The sequence below is a fragment of the Nomascus leucogenys genome, chromosome 14 (genome assembly GCF_006542625.1).
Source record: "Nomascus leucogenys isolate Asia chromosome 14, Asia_NLE_v1, whole genome shotgun sequence".
NCBI classification, from domain to species: domain Eukaryota; kingdom Metazoa; phylum Chordata; class Mammalia; order Primates; family Hylobatidae; genus Nomascus; species Nomascus leucogenys.
This window is the reverse complement of record NC_044394.1, coordinates 92,080,022-92,098,229: the sequence shown is the minus strand read 5'-3', so window position 1 is coordinate 92,098,229 and position 18,208 is coordinate 92,080,022. Positions and strand designations below refer to the sequence as shown.

Sequence of the window (18,208 nt, the reverse complement as noted above, 5' to 3'; positions counted from 1 at the left end):
AAGAATGGGTGGCCTCGAGGGAACTCCCATTGCTGAGGTACACGTGGTACGAAGGGAGCCACAGCAAACAACGCGTTCGTTTTATAATGTTCATTTTACACTGAGGCATGTGTTCGGTTTCAGTTGTTCACATGCAATCTGCTGTGAGACTCCAAGATCAAGGGGGCTGGGAGGGCTTAGGCAAGTCACCTTACTTATCTAAAAGACTGTTTCCCCACCTGGAAAATGCCCAACAAGCCTCCTGTGGCCGTTTCGAAAGCATGCCCAGCCTTTCTTGACAGCCAGCCACCCCAGACGATGGCAGGGCAAGGAAGACTGTTAGGAGTCAGAGTGCTCCCCTCTGGGCCAGCTCTACTTTGTAAGCCATAGGGTGCCAGGTGGCCCGGCCACCCTGAGCCTGTGCCTCCGCTGCCCCGGCATGGCCAGTCAGGTGCAGCTGCTCCCAGAGATGGAGGGTGAAGAACAGACGTGGGAGCACCAGAGGGACAGAGCTGATAGCCTGACGCTCTCTTCAGGAGGGCACCCCCACGGGGCCTCTGCTTCCTCCGTGCCCCCTGAGCTTCATCAACAGAGGGGTGTTCTCCAGCCACAAGGAGCTGTATCTAACACTAATGCCTTTAAACTCAAGACTGGCTCCAGGAGAGAGGAGGAGGGACACTAGGTTGAGGGGCCAGGCCACACTCACTCTGGACCACCTGTTGTTCCCGAGTCAAGTTCCCAGGGTCACACCAGCCTGCTTCTGCAGGACAAGAGGACCAAGCTGCCCTTGAGTGGACACTGTGAGGCTGGGGCTCCTGGTGGGTCTTCACACAGACCAAATGGGAAAACCAGGAAAGCTGGTAGTGCCTGGAGCTTCACTCCCAGCCAGGGCAGCACCTCTGGCCTCTAAGAAGAAAGGCCTGTCCACTCCCATCCATGCTCCAGGTCCCCCTGCACCTCCGGCTCCCACCTTCATCCCGACATCTCCCATGGATCCCTGCCCTCCATTCCAGCTTCCTAGAGTCTGGGTCTGGGTTTGGCCAGGAGGGGAGAAGGGAACTGGCCCTGGCCCTGGAGTCTGCTCAGCCACACCACTAGCTGGAAGGAGGCCACAGTAAGCCCTGCCCCAGTCTGAAGGGCCTCGAAAGATGATTCCCAACCTGGGGCTGGGCCAGGAGCACTCTCCCAGTTCAGGGCTCTAGTCTTTGGAGTGTGTGGGCCCAACACCCTGCTCACACAGAGTGGCTGCCCACAAGGCCCAGCCATCAGCAGGGCTCTGCCGACCCATCTCTGTAAGGCTTCTCTTCCACGTGGCTGGTCTGCTCCAGAAGCCACTGATGCTCGGACTCATTCACTGTCAGTCTGAGGGTCACCTCCTGAAAAACACTGCTCGCAGCCACCTACGTGAGCCAGAGAGAACAAAGCCTGCTAAGTTACGGTATTAACACCACCAGGCCCACCACCCAGGTCTAGGCCCCACTCTACCCAAGGACATCCTTACCTGCTCAAAGTGAAGTTTCTGGAACATCCGGATGCTTGGTTCATTTCCTTGCCCAATTTTAGCCTCAAACTTGGTTAGACCTAGCGTGGTCACTCCTCGCAAAGGAGATGAGACAGGGGCAAGTAAGGAGGCGCCTGCCCCCACCCCTCCTGTCCCAAGTTGCCGAGGAGGAACCTTCACCTGCCCGCAACCCTCAGACCTGAACAAGGTTCACCTGGGGCCTGGCCACTTCCCGCATTGCCTGCTCACACTTTCTTACCGTAAGACAGCATCGCGAGAACGGCCTCAGTGCCAAGGCCCTTACGCCTGCAGCTGGGTTCTAGGAGAAACAACAGGAGTGGTGCTGACACCATGTGCCACGCTCCAGTGCAGGCACTTGACAGACACCATCTCATTTAATTCTCAACAACTCTGAAGTTGCTGCTATCATTACCATTCTGCAGACGAGGAAAAGGGCACAAAGTGTGAAAGGCCTCACGGCTTGCAACCCAGCAACCTGACTTCAGAGCTGACCCCTTTACCTCATGGAGTCAGTATGCTGCCTCATGGGGATAGTAGCCACTTGGGGGAAACTGAGGACCAAGAAGGAGCAGAAACAGGAGGGCCTCCTCCTGTAATATGACAACATGCTCCAGAGAAGACCTTTTTCTGAGGGTCCCCAGCCCACCCCAAGTATGGGACTAACCATCCTTGAATCTACCCCAAACCAAGGGTTAAGCTCGTGCCTAAGCATAAGGAGTAAGGTGATGGGCCTGGGGGTGCACCACCAGGCTGAGGGGGGCTAGGTGGGCAGGCTGCCCAGCCAGGCCCTGGGCTCACCACATGGAGCCTCCCAGTGAACCCTGTGAGTGCCCACCCTTTGTGGCCTCGGCAGGCTCAGTCAGCAGATCGGAGAGCCAGGAGTCCGGGGAAGATAGGGCTAGGTGAAACAAACCTGCAATCATGACCTCGATCTCCCCCAAGGTGGGGTCTTCTAGATCTGTGAGGAAGAGGTTTACATCTCCCACCATGCAGCTGTCTTCGGTGGCGCCTGGCTGGGCCTGCCACTTCTCGGCATCCAGCACAATGAAGGTACACTCTGAGGAGGAGGTGACAGGGCTATCACGCACACTCCCCAGAGGAGAGAAGAGAGGATGGTACTCCTACCCAAGCCAGAGCACTACAGAACACCAGCATCTTTGAGTCTGCCAGGAGAAAAGGGGGTCCCAGAGCTTCCTTCAGCTCATTACAAAACTCCAAATCTGCCTCATACAGAAAAAGCCTCTCCAACCAGCAACCAAATTCTCAGAGCAGGGAACACAGAAGAGGACAGTCACCACACTAGGCTGTGGTGAGGGATGTGAGGGGCAGGGCCTCAGTTTACAGCCAGAGCCCCAAATGCTTTACTTTCTCCAAATCCTTCCAAGCCCAATGCAGTAGGTGAGGAAGAAGACAGAAGGGTCAGCCACAGGGACTGGCTTCAGGGCCATGAGAATGCAAGAGTTCCAGCACCTTCCAGGCTTTTCACAAAGCTTCTGTGGCCAGGGCTGGGAAAGGGAAGGAAACTGGAGACTGACTGTGGAGTCAGCCCTCCCAGTACCAGGGCTAGAGGGAGTGGGGGGCACTCCTCACTGTCTGCATCTTCCTGCCAGCTGCGCTGCATGGCATACTCCTGCTCCAGGGTCAGCGGCTCTGAGGCTGTCAAACGCTGCAGCTCTTCTGATTTCATCCACTCGTGGTACCTGCTGGGACAGAGGGGTGGCCTTAGACATGGAGGACTCATTCAGAAGCATATGTCTGACACCTTATAATGTGAGGGTCCAGAACCCAACAGGGCTAACATAGGGCTCAAAGAAGACCCAAAGGGTTATGATTGCTCCTAAGGCTGGGGCCACAGGCACAAGACCCAGAAGCTAGCTAGTCTTACCCAAGAACAGCAGGAGTCAGTTCTATCTGTCCAACTTCCTATCCTGTATCGGGTCAGTGCGGAGGAGCAGTCTGAAACCAAACATTCTTCAAATTCCAGAAGGGGACATATATGGCAAGCCGACCTCAACAAAGGCAGCTGGACAGATCCCACAAAGTTAGGGCACCAGGAACCCTCAAACGGAAAACTACAAGTAGAGAATACCCATCTACAGTACCACTATCCCAGTCTACCAGACATGTGCCAACTGCTCCCACAGGAATCCCATCATGACTCAGTCCTGGCCTTTCGAATGGCAGATATCACAACTCATCAGCTCAGAGTTTAAGGACAAGCTAACATTAAGTCTCCAAGAACTGAACATATTCACTGGCACGAGGGAAACATCACTAATTTACAATTAGGTGAGAAGACAATTTCTTTTTCTTACACGTTTAGTTTACATAAAGCAATTCCTTGCTGAAAGGCCAAAAAGAAAGCTGAGAGAATGAAAGGGAAGAGGATGGGCAGCTCCTCCCAAGGAAGTCACAGTCCCCAGCTTCTGCTATTTTTTTTTTTTTTTTTTTTTTTTTTTTTTTTTTTTTTTTTTTTTTGAGACTGAGTTTCATTCTTGTTGACCAGGTTGGAATTACAGGCATGTGCCACCATGCCCGGCTAATGTTTTTGTATTTTTATTAGAGACGGGGTTTCTCCACGTTGGTCAGGCTGGTCTCTTTTTTTTTTTTTTTTTTTTTTTTTGAGACGGAGTCTCGCTCTGTCACCCAGGCTGCAGTGCAGTGGCGCGATCTCGGCTCACTGTAAGCTCCACCTCCTGGGTTCACGCCATTCTCCTGCCTCAGCCTCCCGAGTAGCTGGGACTACAGGCGCCTGCCACCACATCCGGCTAATTTTTTTGTATTTTTAACAGAGACGGGGTTTCACCGTGTTAGCCAGGATGGTCTCGATCTCCTGACCTCGTGATCCGCCTGCCTTGGCCTCCCAAAGTGCTGGGATTACAGACGCGAGCCACTGCGCCCAGGCTTTATTTTATTTTAGAGACAGAGTCTCGCTCTGTTGCCCAGGCTGGAGTACAGTGGTATGATCTCGGCTCACTGCAACCTCCACCTCCCTGGTTCAAGTGATTCTCCTGCCTCAGCCTCCCGAGTAGCTGGGATTACAGGTGCCTGGCACCAAGCCCAGCTAATTCTTTTGTGTTTTTAGTAGAGATGGCGTTTCATCATGTAGGCCAGGCTGGTCTCGAACTCCTGACCTCATGATCCACCCACCTCAGCCTCCCAAAGTGCTGGGATTACAGGCGTGAGGCACCGCACCCGGCCTTCTTTTTTTTTTTTTTTCGAGACAGGTTCCTGCTCTGTCACCCAGGCTGGAGTACAGTGGTACAATCACAGCTTAGCGCAGTCTTCATCTCCTGAGCTCAGGCAATCCTCCCACCTCAGCCTCCCTAGCAGCTAGGACTACAGCTGTGTACCACCATGCCTGGCTAATTTTTGTATTTTTTTGTAGAGACGAGGTCTCGCTACGTTACCCAAGCTGGTCTCAAACTCCTGGGCTCAAGCAATCCTCCTGCCACAGCCTCCCAAAGTCCTGGGATTACAGGTGTGAGCCATGGCACCCAGCCTTCACCCCCCACCCCCCATATAATTATTTCTCACAACCAATGTTTCTTCTTAGGGGAAACAGCCCTGAGACTGGGGCTGTACCTTACACAGCTCTGGGTGCTGATACGCACCCCATGTCAAGCGGGAAAGATACCTGGGCACATGCTCCGAGGTGTAGGGTACAAGGACCACCTTCTTCCCCAGCAGCAAGGTGTTCTGATTCAACCTCATGGTAGCAGCCTGCATGCAGATGGGGAGAGCAAAGACTTCGGGGACCCTGAATTTCCTCCAACTTTGGGTGGGAGCTCCAGCTTTCCTGCTGAGGCTAAGATGACTTCCGTCATTCTTTCCTTCTACACACTTCAGAGAATACAGACTCCAAAATTCTTGCAAGAAAGAGAACCGGGCTGTTAAGGATAATTAACAATCCTTGACTCCTACCCCAAGGGGCCAAGCCTGGGCTCCGTTTCTGCCGGTTCCTTCCGTCCACTCCCCAGAACTTCGATTCCTCAAACCCAAGCACCAAGTACCAAGACTTATCCCCAGAGCTCCCATTACTTGCCCCAGTCCAGGGATTCCAATACAGAATCAACTTTCAGCCCTGCCTTAAACCTGCTTCCAACCTCTCACCCAGGAGACCACCCTATGGGGCTCTGGCCACTCCCTCCTCCCCGCCCCCGACCACTTCAGGGCAAGGCGGGCTTAGTCTCAGGCCCTCCCCTTTGAATGGGGTTCTAGACCACTCTCCCCTCCAACCCCGCGGACCCGGGTATTGCCAAGCTCACACCCACCCACGACCGACGAAATCGTCCACCGCAGAAAGGGTGATCCACCTCCTCGAACAAGCCACGCTCCCTGGCCCGGCCGGCTGCCACCCCTCCCGCATGCGCGCGACAGCGCGCCCCGCCCACTTCCGCCATGCTGACGGCAGCCGCCAGGCCCCAATCCCGGTCCCGCCCCCGCGAGGCGCCCAATCAGCGCGCGCGAAGAAGGTGGGCTGCGGGGCCGGCGCATGCGCGCTGCGGACGCTGGTGCGGGACAGCTGGCGCCGGCAGCAGCGGACCGGCGGGAGGCGGCGGCTTGGGAGCTGTCTGTGCTGCAGGTGTCGGGTTGGGTCGGGACGGGACGGGACGGGACGGGACGGGACGGGACGGGCGGGAGAGGACGGGATGGGATGGGATAGGTTGGGGCGGGACAGGGCGGCACCAGACTCGGGACTCCTCCAGGAGGGGGAGAGAGGGAGAGGCTGGGAGTGGGGCTCCTGAGAAAAGAGGGAGCTTTGAGGGTGGGGAACCCTACGAGAGTAGGTGGGGCCAGGGAGTGGAGGCCCCGTTAAGAAAAGAAGGTCTTAGCGCCAGGAGTGGGGTTGGAGGGGTAATGTAGGAAAGCCCCCAGCTCCCTGCCCTAGACAGAGACGGCAGACAGTTCCTTGGGCTCCCCTGTGTGGTAGTGAGCTCCTGGTTCCTGGAACTAAATGGGGATAACCACACCAGAGCGTGGAAAGGGGGCTCTTGTGGTGGGTGAGACTTAGTGGTTTTAGAGGCCCCTTAAATCAGTTGCACCCCGAGCAGCATTGAAAACATCCGTGCTGGGCACAGAGCAGTGCCTTGCACAGCGAGGGAAAAGTTAGAAGAAACCGTCCAGATTTCTGTCATCTAGCGTGACCCCTCCCTCGGGGTTGAGTCTTGTGGCAGATACTGAGGCCCTAAGTGTCTATGATAAAAGAACCAGAGGTGGCAGGGGAAGTCTGCAAGCCTCCTCCCACCCCTATCTCAGTCCATCACATAGGTGAAGCCTGCTCTTTTGTTTTAAGGAGCTGCAGCAGCCGCCGCCCTTGCACCTAAGGAACCTTTGCTGCCAGCCCTTCCTCACTTTTGGAAATGGCAGGTGAAATTACAGAGACCGGGGAACTCTACTCTTCCTACGTGAGTGTGACTTGTAGAACCTTTAGCTCACTTAAGTGTTCCTGGCTTCTAGAAAAGCACACTGCTTCCTGGGGATGGGACTAGTGAGTGTTGCTGCTTGAGCAGACCGTGGTGGAAGCAGGATGGGGGAGTTCCATGGGCCAGCGGCTACAGTGCTGCTGTGGTGGCTCAGAATGTAAGTCAGATTTATTCTCTTTTTAAGGTGTTTGTCAGAGTGGTCAAGCCAAACAAAATCGCCATGCTGTTTATAATGTTAATCCCGGGCTGGGCACGGTGGCTCATGCCTGTAATCCCAGCACTTTGGGAGGCCGAGGTGGGCAGATCACCTGAGGTCAGGAGTTCAAGACCAGCCTGGCCAACATGGTAAAACCCTGTCTCTACTAAAAATACAAAATTAGCCGGACACAGTGGCACATGCCTGTAATCCCAGCTACTCGGGAGGCTGAGGCAGGAGAATCGCTTGCACCCGGGAGGCAGACATTGCAGTGAGCTGATATCGAGCCATTGCACTGCAGTCTGGGCAAAAGAGCGAAACTCCGTCTCAAAAATAAATAAATAATGTTCATCTCCAGGCTACCACACTTGCCTGCAGTGCTGCCCTTCAGATGAACAGTGATTGACAATTGTTGACTCTGGGTTTTGCTCATCTCAGCAGTTGGAAACCGCTTTGGTCTTTACTGAATTTTAAATTGCACAACTTTTATAGTCTTGGATGGCGTAAGAAGCAGCGAAAGCATGCAGAGACTGCTAATTACAGTTTGGTGGACTCTGCAATTAGAACAATTAGAATGATTGATTCTCACTGTCTTAGGTCTGTGTTACCTCTGGTTGCCCCCAACACACAGTCAATTTATCTTCTCTGTGTAATGTATCATTGGTCATAGTTGTTAGATCACAGGGCCCTCTTGCCTGGATAAGTAGCCGGAGGGTTGGAATAATCAGATGGTTGACTCAGGTTGCTACCGACTATCCCAGGCAAAAGCAGCACTGCCCTAAGTAGCAAGAGTCTTCTAGAACTTGATGTGCTTTCAACAGCTGCCCTGCCTTGTACATAGCTTCCTAGCCTGGGAATCCCTGGTCTGTTTCTGCTAGCTTCACAGACTAGCATTGTGGTGTGATGGACAAGGATGTGTCTCCAAGACATTTCCTTCACAGCTAAAAGAAAGCCTTCCTGATTCCAGAGTCTTCCTGTTGGGCCTGTGCCATTCATGTGTGGCAGTAAAGGAGCCTTCTTCACCCATCACCTGTGTAATTTCTCAGGAGACGTCTTTTTTTTTTTTTTTTTTTTTTTTTTTTTTTTTTTTTGAGACAGTTTCACTCTTGTTGCCCAGGCTGGAGTGCAATGGTGCAATCTTCTCGGCTCACTGCAACCTCTGCCTCTGCCTCCCGGGTTCAAGCAATTCTCCTGCCCCAGCCTCCCAAGTAGCTGGGACTACAGGCATGCACCACCCCGCCTGGCCAATTTTTTGTATTTAGTAGAGACAGGGGTTCACCATGTTGGTCATGCTGGTCTCAAACTCCTGACCTCAGGTGATCCACCCGCCTCAGCCTCCCAAAGTGCTGGGATTACAGCCGTGAGCCACTGTGCCCGGCCTCTCAGGGGAAGTATTTCATGAACCCTGGAATGGAATAAATAGTGTCCCTCTCATTTGTGGAATTATGTAACAGCTCCAAGCCTCCTGGTGTCAGCAATGAAATCTCCATGCTGTCTATTATAAAAGTCACCACAGCTCCTGCTTTTTCTTACATCTGTAACTTTAGAGATAAGGAGATGAGTCATCCCTGTAACTAAGTTTTGTAAGGAAAACACTTTGATATGTCCCCATTTCTTGTGTCTCCAGTTGTTTAAGGGGTCCTTTCACATGTCAGCATGTGCCCACAGGAAATGAGGCAGTTAGGCCTGCAAGCTTCAGTGCGCTCTGCGCGTTTTTGTTTTCCATGTCCTGTGTATTTTATTTCGTTCAGGGTCTTTGTTGCCCAGACGGCCAGCTCTGGGCATTGGCCACAAGCAAGTGCTTGTGTTCTTTCATCCTACTGGTGAAGAGAGACGTAGGGAGGAGATGGGGTGGGGTGGGGTGGGGATGATGTGACATCAAACAGGAGGTGTAGTGGTCAGTGATCTGAGGGGAGAAGACCCCTTCTTCCTAAGGGTTCCTTAACTCCACCGTCCTGGAACAATTCTTGGTCCTCCGTAACACCAGAAGAGTTCATTGTCACTGAACCCAGATAAGCTGTGGAACTAACTCGCTGCTGATGCTGGCTGCTCTGACTTCCCCTGCAGGCTCCAGCTCAAGACAATGTGGGCAGAACTCTGCTCTGGCTGCCTTGGGAAACCAAGACACGGGGCAGGTAATTCATACATGTGCTTCAGCCCATGGTCATTTACAAGACAAAGCCTCTCCTTAGCTCTTTATTGCCCCATTCATTTTGAGTTCTTTTCCCCTTCAGGAGTTCCAGGGATGTTCACTTTAGCTTGAATTATTCTGCCTAAAATATTTGTAACAAGCAGAGCCTCCTAGGTGGCTCAGTTGTCACACCCTCTCAAGGATAGTGCTGAACACAGGAACATGGTTCAGAGAGGTACATGTCCCCTTAAGGGATCTCAGGATAGGCATGTCTGTTTCCCCATTTATGAGGACAGGAGTGACACAGAACTGAAGTGGTTGTTGTGTGATCAAAATACAGGATGCTGTAGGTCACGCCCAACAGAAGGGTCAGCCACTGAGGGTGCCTCTGCCTGCTGATTCCTGCTGAAGATTGTTGTGGTTGCTTTCGAAGGAGAGAGGCTTGTTTCACACCCTGAAATCCTAGTCATTGCTTCCGCATCTTTGCTGCCTTCTGTTTCCTTTGACGATTGTCAGAGGGGAAGCTGTTGAAAGATACTGGTGACGTCTGCCCCATGCAGGTCATGAGTGAGGCTGCTGGGTGGAGATGAGGTACGTGGGATGCTGCACTGAGCTTTCTAGAGCATAGGAGAGCAGGCCAGCCGTCCCAGGGAGCAGTGTCTGTGCCTCCTCCAGTGCAGCCACAGAGGAAGAGGTGAGAATTGGAGGTAACTCAGTTCAGAATGCATGCATTTGTCTTCATTATCAAGACTGCAGTAGAGCCTATTCCTCAGCTTTCTGCCACTGCTTCCCAGGAGTCTGGCCCACAGAACTGTCCCACGACCAGCAGAAGAGAACGTCTCCTTTCTCTTCCTTCCCCACAACCCCTCCTGACCCAACCTGTGGCTCAGCCCAGATTTGGTTCCTGCCTCTATGTCTGCTCCTTGTGATTGGCCCTCACTGATTACCTTTACAGAAGGTAAAGAGGAGTGAATGCTCGCCAGGAGTGCCGCAGTCCTCAGAAGGCAGAGAAGTCCTACATTACCCTGCAGGATTCCCTGAGCCCCCACTAAACACACGGGGCTTGCTTTGGAACTGAAAAAATTGCAACAAAGCAAGACAACTGCAATTACCCATTTCTGCTCCCAACTGCCAATAGTTTCTCTGTTCATTCATTTCTTTGTAAAGTTCTTAAAGGTTCCTAAGTTTCCTTTGGGAGCATGTTTATTTCATTGTATCTCTCTCTACAGCAGTGGTTGTCAACTAGCGGTGATCCTGCCCCCCAGAGGACAGTAGGCAGTGTCTAGAGACATTTTTGATTGTCAGGACAGTACTGGTTGGAGAGAGGTTGTTACTGGCACCTAGTGGGCAAAGGCCAGGGATGCCACTAAACATCCTACAATGCACAGGACAGGTCCCCATCATGAAAAAAGACCTGGCCCCCAAATTTCCATGGTGCCCAAGCTGAGAAGCCCTGATCCACAAGAGACCTTTGACTTTTACATCCCAAGATCTTCAAGCATCCCTGAATTTACAAATGCCTCTTACACTGTTTAGTTTCCCCATAAAACTTTTGCCTAAGAACCATTACTTTCTTTTTTTTTCTTAAGACAGGGTCTCACTGTGTCACCCAGTGAGCAATTACAGCTCACTGCAGCCTTGACTTCCCGGGCACAGGGGATTTTCCCATCTCAGTCTTCCAAGTAGCTGGCACTACAGGCGCTTGCCACTGTCCCCGGCTAATATTTTTGTGTTTTTTGTAGAGATAGAGTCTTGCTACATTGCCCAGGCTGGTCTCAAACTGCTGGACTCAAGCCGTCCTCCCACCTCAGGAGTGCTGGGATCACAGACATGAGCCACCATACCTAGCCTAGAACTATCACTTTCTTATGCCTCTTTGCTTTCTCTTTACTTCCATTGTGGGAACATCCTTCTCCATAAAGAAATAAGGTTTTTTTCCCTTCATAAGTATTACTGCTTACAGAAGCAATAAGCAGAGAACAGAACTGCAGGGAGGGCAGATGTTAGGTTGTCCGCTGGGGTCTGTTGTGTTAGTGCCCTGCTTAAAATGCTCCAAAACATCCAACACCCTGTGCTGTCCAAAAGGGCTCTTCGCAGTCTGACTGCAGCCTCTTCCAGCCCCACCCCTGCCCGGCTTGCTGTGCTTCAGCCACACAGGCCTTCTGAAAGCTCCTCGAGCCTACCCGCCTCTTTCCCCCTGTAGGCCTCTGGACTGGGAAGTTTCTCCCTCGTCTATTGCCTGGGCAGCACCTTCTCATCCTCCAGGTCCCTTCCTGGGGTATCCACTGTTTCCAGTGCTTTCCCACTGTGCCTTCTCACAGTGCCCTGATTGTTTGCTTCATAACGCCTCTCTCAAGCTGTAACCGTAGTTGTTTTCTTCCCAGGCTGAAGTGCAGGGGCACGATCTTGGCTCACTGCAACCTCTGCCTCCCGGGTTCAAGTGATTCTCATGCCTCAGCCTCCCAAGTAGCTGGGATTACAGGCGTGCACCATCATGCCCAGCTAATTTTTTGTATTTTAGTAGAGGTGGAGTTTTACTATGTTGCCCAGGCTGGTCTCAAACTCCTCAGCTCAGGCGATACACCCACCTCAGCCTCTCAAAGTGCTAGGATTACAGGTGTGAACCACCACACCCGGCCTGTAGTTATTTCCTTGTTGTCTGTTTCCTCCTCCTTAGAACGTAGCCCCATGAGTTCTAGGGCCATATCTGTCTGGTTTATCATTGTATCCTCAGCTTCAAGCACAGGGCCTGGTCTGTAGAAGGCTCTTGCTGGTTTTTGAATAAATGAGCAGAACTGAGCTAGCTAGATGACCCATTCCTACCCTTGTACGCATGAGCATGAAAGTACCGGTGATTGAAACTAAGCTCAGCAAAAGTAAACGTGAGTTAGTTATAGACATTCACAGTCACTGTAAAAAGCCAGAACTTCCCATTCGGAAGACCAGCAATGGGCTGTGTGTCCCCTGTCTCACCCAGCTGCTGCCCTCAAAATTATTCTAGCAGCACCACTCTGAGCCAGGACTCCCAAAGGAGAATCATATCATGATGATGATGTGATCCAACCAAGGCATAGGAAGATGATTCAAACTTGTTTTCATCCTTCTGGGATTTGTCTGTAGGATCAAATTGAGATTGCGGGCTGGGCGCGCTGGCTCACTCCTGTAATCCCAGCACTTTGAAAGGTCGAGGCAGGCGGATCATCTGAGGTCAGGGGTTCGAAACCAGCCTGACCAACATGGTGAAACGCTGTCTCTATTAAAACTACAAAACTTAGCCAGGCATGATGATGGGTGCCTGTAATCCCAGCTACTCCAGAGGCTGAGGCAGGAGAATCCCTTGAATCCAGGGGGCAAGGTTGCAGTGAGCCAAGATCACGCCACTGCACTCCAACTTGGGCAACAGCAAGACTCCGTCTCAAAAAATAAAAATAAAAATTGAGATTGTGACGTCCAAAACTGGATGATGAAGACTCTCAGACTCACGTCAGAGATAACTCAAGCAGGGTCCAGTGCAATCAGCTGGGTGTTGCCATCTCCAGCCTGTGTGCCAGACACCCTGAGAAATGCAGAGAGAAGTGAGACGCAGCCCACGACCACAGTGAGCTTCATATTTAGTAACAGGGAAAAGAGAAATATGCCAATATCTGAAACCCAAGAGAGGGCATAAGAAGTGTTGTTGCCACAAGGATTCAAAGGCAGGAGGCAGGACAACTTAGGGAGCCTGGGAAGGACTTTGTGGTAGAAGTTGCATTGGAATGGGCCCTGCAGGCTGGGTAGGAGTTGGAGGGGCTGGGGAGGTGGCACAAGAGGGCTTTGGTCCTGTGCCAGGTATTCAGGTACTGCAGGCAGAGCGCTTTCCTCTCCACAGGGTGGCCTCCCTTTTGTCCTGCTCTCAAATGTCCAGGTAGCACCTGCTGGGAAGCCTGTCTTCTCTAACCACTGCCCAGCCCCTCCTTCCCCCAGCCAATAGCTCCAAGGCGGGGAGTTGGCAATCTCTATTTCTTCATGCTTTTTTTTTTTTTTTTCTTTTTTTGAGACGGAGTCTCGCTCTGTTGCCCAGCCTGGAGTGCAGTGGCGCAATCTTGGCTCACTGCAACCTCCACCTCCTGGGTTGAAGCGATCCCCCTGCCTCAACCTCCTGAGTAGCTGGGATTACAGGCACATGCCACCGCCCAGCCAATTTTTGCATTTTTAGTAGAGACAGGGTTTCACCATGTTGGACAGGCTGGTCTCAAACTCCTGCCCTCGTGATCCACCCACCTCAGCCTCCCAAAGTACCAGGATTACAGGCATGAGCCGCTGCATCCATCCTCTTCATGCTTAAAAAAAAAAAAAAAAAAAAAAAATTTGACTGAGTCTGGGAGAATGGGCACCAATTTGTGTGTTTCTGTCACAAATTCAGCATGTGGCTATCTTAGAAAAGCTTTAAAATAGAGAAAAGCGCATCTTTCTAAGAACAGGAGTGAAAATGAGAAATGGGTAAGCATTCCCAGAGATGAGGTGTTTGTCTTTTTTAATGATCAGAAACAGGTGGTAAAGCATAGGGTAAGTCGCCCAATTTAGCAGAGTACAGGAAAACCAGTTAGGAGTTTACTGCATCAGTCCAGGCCGGAAAGACTCATTTGAATTGTAAATAAGGATAGGAGCCAGAGTTAGCCACAAAAGAAGTTCCAGAAATAAAATCACTAGAACTGTGATCTGGAGGGGAAGGAAGGAGGATGGGGCCACTGATGGGACGTCTAGGTGTAGGTGACTAGCAGGCAGCTGGCCTTGAGGTCTGCAGAAAGGTTGATACTAAGAGAAATACACCAGGAAAGGAGGCATGTGCTTGGTGGAGCCCGCTGATTGCACCAAGAAAGGAAGCAGATGATGCCAAAATAGGGGTGGGCTTCTGGGAGGGAGGATTGGCAGGGGAGGAGGCTGGGGGACTGGAGAGCATCACAGAAGGGGAGGAGCTCAGGTCAGACAGGAAATTCACGGTTGAGATATTAGAAAGGGAATCATTGTAAACTGTGGGTTGTTTAAAACCTGAAGTCAGTGACCTGACAAATCACCCTGAAGTTGGGTGGGCAAGCGGGGAGGGAAGAATGGGGAGTGGCTGCTAATGGAAATGGGCTTTTTGGGGGTTGATAAAATGGAATTAGCTGGTGGCGCTGGTCACACAACCTTGTGAATATTACTACAACCCACTGGTGTGTGTACTTTAAATGGGTGGATTTTATGGTATGTGAATTACATCTCAACTTTTTTTAAAAAAAACCTGAAGTTGGTATGAGGAGAGGGGTGGAGAGAGGGAAGCATGAATATCCATGTCCCAAAGGACAATGGCGAGGACCTTGAGTCACATGCTCAGTGGTCTTGGAAAAGTGGGTGTTTCTTTGAGGTCAGCATTATGTGCTCACCTTTGTGCCAGGTACCCCGCCTATGATGCTCTGTCCCCGGGAAGCCTACAGCCTGGTTGAGTAGAGTGCTAGCATCTGCGATGCAGCTTTAGAAGGGGACAGCAGTGATAACAGCAGGAACAGAGACTGAAACTGAACCCCAGGGCTTGAGTCATCCACGTGTTCATGTTTGGTTAACAGGCTCTGTGGTTGCAAGCCTGGCCCCTTAGGCCCCAGGTGTAATTCTCCTGTCCTGCCTCTTTCCCTGTCTACAGTCTGGCCTTCTGGCCTCCACAGTGGTGCCATCACCAGGGTCGTTCCTTGGGAGCTGTTAAGGGGAGAAGTTGATTAAGTTCCGGGCTTGAATGTTGCCTCTGTTGTTTCCAGGTTGGGCTGGTGTACATGTTTAATCTCATCGTGGGCACGGGCGCGCTCACCATGCCCAAGGCCTTCGCCACTGCCGGGTGGCTTGTCAGCCTCATCCTGCTGGTCTTCCTGGGCTTCATGAGGTGAGGGGCAGTGGAGACTTTCCCACAGGGGCCAGGAGTGGAGCAGGAGGGAGTCGGCCCAGGAAGCCCGAACATGAGGGCACTGAGGGGGTGGGAAGACACCTGTCTACTCCGTCTCGAGCTCAGTGAGTCCTTGCCAGGGTAGTCAGAGACGGGACAGTGGTCACAGAGGCCTCCTGGTGGCTTGTGTTAGTGGAGCGGTTGCACGGCCCTGATCAGTTAAAAACCTGGACATCCACTAGGCTTTGGAGTGTTTCACGTGATGCTGGCCTATTTCTTCCCTGGCAGATTTACCTCCTCTGCTATTAAATGTGTCCTTTTTAACATTACCATCAAGTTTTGCTGAGAAAATACCACCCAGCCACAGAAAAAAGATCTAACAAACATTTAAGGTGACATGGGAAATCAGTTTGGAATTTAGAATTTACTTAAGGTAATTGACGAAGTAGGTGATAAACACACGCCTGGGTGCATCATCAAGCGTGGCACTCGCCTGCCGCGTACCTGCCCAGGTCTTCAGGGACGCCTACTCCTTGAGCCAGGTGTGTGGGCCTCACCAGCCGGTGCTTCAGGGAGGGTGGGTTCCACCTGAGGCTCTTCTCGGGGATTCCCACACACGTAGGGACTAGTCTGAAGTTGTCAGCAAGTGCCCCAGGCCAGGAAGGGGTTTAGGACTAGGCATTTCCATCCTCTCAACCAGGTAGGAATCCACAAGCTGCAAAAAGATGGGAAAGAGCACCTGGAAACACCTCCCCTGAGAGAGGCGACCCCACCCCATCTGTGCACCAAGCACCCTTCTGGGTACTGAGGGGGCCTCACCACAAAGATCCCTGCCTGTGCAGACTTGACTTCATGTTATGGGGAGACAGACAGTGAGCAGTGAAGACAATAAATGGATAAATTGAAGAGTGAGCTGGAAGGCAGTGAGTGCTATGGAAAGAGGAAGGCATAGCAGGGCGAGGGGACTAGGCTGCCGGGTGAAGCAGGGTTAGGGAGGGCTGCATCTAAGCGAGGATCTGAAGGGGGAGGGAGTGGGTGCCGGTGGAAGGATGAGACGGAGCTTAGTAGTTGGAGCAAACTAAGACGTACAAGAAGCTGAATGGGATAAGAAAACGCCCATGGTTTTCAGTTTCTTCATGCATTTCTTTTGGGGAGTTTTGAGGGTGAATCTTGGGGCACTATTGGTTCATTATCTACTATGAGCCCTGGCAGCCAAGAGCTCTAGAAGTCCTTGTCCTTACATGACGCTGCTGTCCCCTTTAAAGGACCTTCAGCACAGGCAGCCATCAAATGGGAAATGATCATTCCGGGCTTCCAGGCAGGGGATGTCACACCCTGCTCCTTGCTCAACCCATTTGTGTTTGAACGTGATCAATGAGTTGGCCTTGTGCAACCATGAGAAGTCTCTTTATGCCTTAATTAAGATTGATTTTAATTTCACTTCCGAAAAGAAGGGTAAATCCAAAGCCCTTAAAATGGTCACTTAGGCAAGATAATGAGAAACCTTTCTAGGAGGTGCTGAGACGACTGGAATGGGGGTTTCAGAGCTGGCTGCTCCCCCAGAGTGGGAGTGAGTGTGGGTTTAACTGGTGTGGGGCCAAGCGACCCCTCTGCCTCCTGCCACCTGACCTCGGGGCGAGCAGTCAGCCCCCCAGCCCTTGTCAACACTCAGGGAGAGGCAGGGGTGAGTCTGGTGGCAGAGCTGTCCTGGCCTCAAAGCAGGAGATGAATGTTCGTCCCATGCTGTTCCACAGCAGAGATGGATTCATACCTCAGGTTTTATTAGCAGGAAGGCAGCCCACTTCTGTATCCTCCCTTAACAAAAGCACTCATGCATTCCAGCTGTCATCTGTCATCTAGGTCTCTCAGGTTTCCTTTTTTTTTTTTGAGACAGAATCTTGCTCTGTCACCCAGGCTGGAGTGCAGTGGCACGATCTCGGCTCACTGCAACCTCTGCCTCCCAGATTCAAGCAATTCTCCTGCCTCAGCCTCCCAAGTAGCTGGGATTACAGGCATGTGCCACCATGCCCGGCTAATTTTTTTGTATTTTTAGTACAGAAGAGGTTTCACCATATTGGCCAGGCTGGTCTTGAACTCCTGACCTTGTGATCCACCTACCTCAACCTCCCAAAGTGCTGGGATTACAGGCGTGAGCCACCGCGCCTGGCCTCAAGTTTCTTTAAGAGGAAAAGATGATTTTTCCAATCTAGTCTGACTTCTTGGCAAGCGTCTAATGCCACCTCCCAATCTCCCTTTTGAATTGGTCCATAGAAGTGCAAGCTTATTTTAATATTAGCCAGATGGAAAGTAAAAAGTACTGCCAAAGAAAAAAGGGATGGATTCCGGAGCCAAGTGCCCATTTCCAGTTATCCATGCCTGCGCTCCTTCCATGAGTGTATGTAATTGGGAGGTGACCACTTGCTTGTGTCCTTGCAAGGTGACGTGAAAGCTGCCTGCTGCCCTTCCAGAAGCTGGGGGGCCCTTTGTGAACCAGCCTCCCCTCACTGAGAGCGTCCTTTGATGTCTGCCCCCAACAGCCCCTCCTGGGTGTGCAGCGCAGCTTGTCCCAGTATCATTTCTGCCCCCAGCTCCCTCTCTCCTTTGGTTAGTTTCCCTCCCATCACTTGGTTCACGCCCCTCTCTCTCGTGCACCGGAAATACGTTCTCACTATAGACAGCAACATCAAAGCATGCACCCCTTTTTTACCAAGTAAAGCCCGTCTCTAGGGAACAGCTCTCAGAAAAGAGAATGGTCTGGGCTGGTGGGTCTGTTCGGTTCTTACAGTGGTGTTTTCCTTCTCTCTCTGTCTCCTCCAACCTCCTGTCCGCCTTTGACACTGGGCACTCGGCCCCCTCAGCTTCGTGACCACCACCTTTGTGATAGAAGCCATGGCTGCAGCCAACGCGCAGCTCCGCTGGAAGAGGATGGAGAACCTCAAGGTGTGTGTGTTGCCCTCGTCTCCGGGCCATGCCTCTGTTCCGTCAGGTACCCAGCAGGCGGTCTCAGCAGCCCATTCTTTTCCTCTCAGTGCGCGGCGGGCTCTCTCCACGGCACTGCTCCCGG

At 52.0% G+C, this 18,208-nt stretch overlaps 2 protein-coding genes across 8 annotated transcripts in view; one reads left to right on the top strand and one right to left on the bottom strand.

The window, feature by feature from the left end:
* Positions 1–75: 75 nt before the first annotated feature.
* Positions 76–5,928, bottom strand: NAT9 (N-acetyltransferase 9 (putative)). Of its 5 annotated transcripts, none has more exons than XM_030827961.1 (7): positions 5,776–5,928; positions 5,139–5,224; positions 3,092–3,201; positions 2,415–2,558; positions 1,740–1,799; positions 1,481–1,575; positions 76–1,379 (listed from the first exon to the last, which is right to left on the bottom strand). In XM_030827961.1, the coding sequence occupies exons 1-7, from the start codon at positions 5,902–5,904 to the stop codon at positions 1,245–1,247; spliced, it is 759 nt and encodes a 252-aa protein (XP_030683821.1). In that variant the 5' UTR covers positions 5,905–5,928; the 3' UTR covers positions 76–1,244. The 5 variants fall into 5 exon arrangements, 3 of the variants coding, with proteins under 3 accessions (XP_030683821.1, XP_030683819.1, XP_030683820.1); XM_030827959.1 differs by having other exon boundaries at positions 1,481–1,498; XM_030827960.1 differs by having other exon boundaries at positions 1,481–1,498; positions 3,092–3,204; positions 5,776–5,869.
* A 63-nt stretch (positions 5,929–5,991) lies between these two features.
* TMEM104 (transmembrane protein 104) overlaps positions 5,992–18,208 on the top strand; it is a 63,668-nt gene continuing 51,451 nt past the window's right edge. For 2 of the 3 annotated variants that reach the window (XM_030827958.1, XM_003282043.4), the window contains exons 1-4: positions 5,992–6,086; positions 6,798–6,909; positions 15,023–15,144; positions 18,003–18,084. In XM_030827958.1, coding sequence (XP_030683818.1) covers positions 6,865–6,909; positions 15,023–15,144; positions 18,003–18,084 — 249 coding nt within the window. In that variant the 5' untranslated portion in view covers positions 5,992–6,086; positions 6,798–6,864. Of the gene's footprint in view, positions 6,094–6,797; positions 6,910–15,022; positions 15,145–18,002; positions 18,085–18,208 lie in introns of all 3 variants that reach the window. The other variant, XM_030827957.1, reaches the window with a different exon arrangement.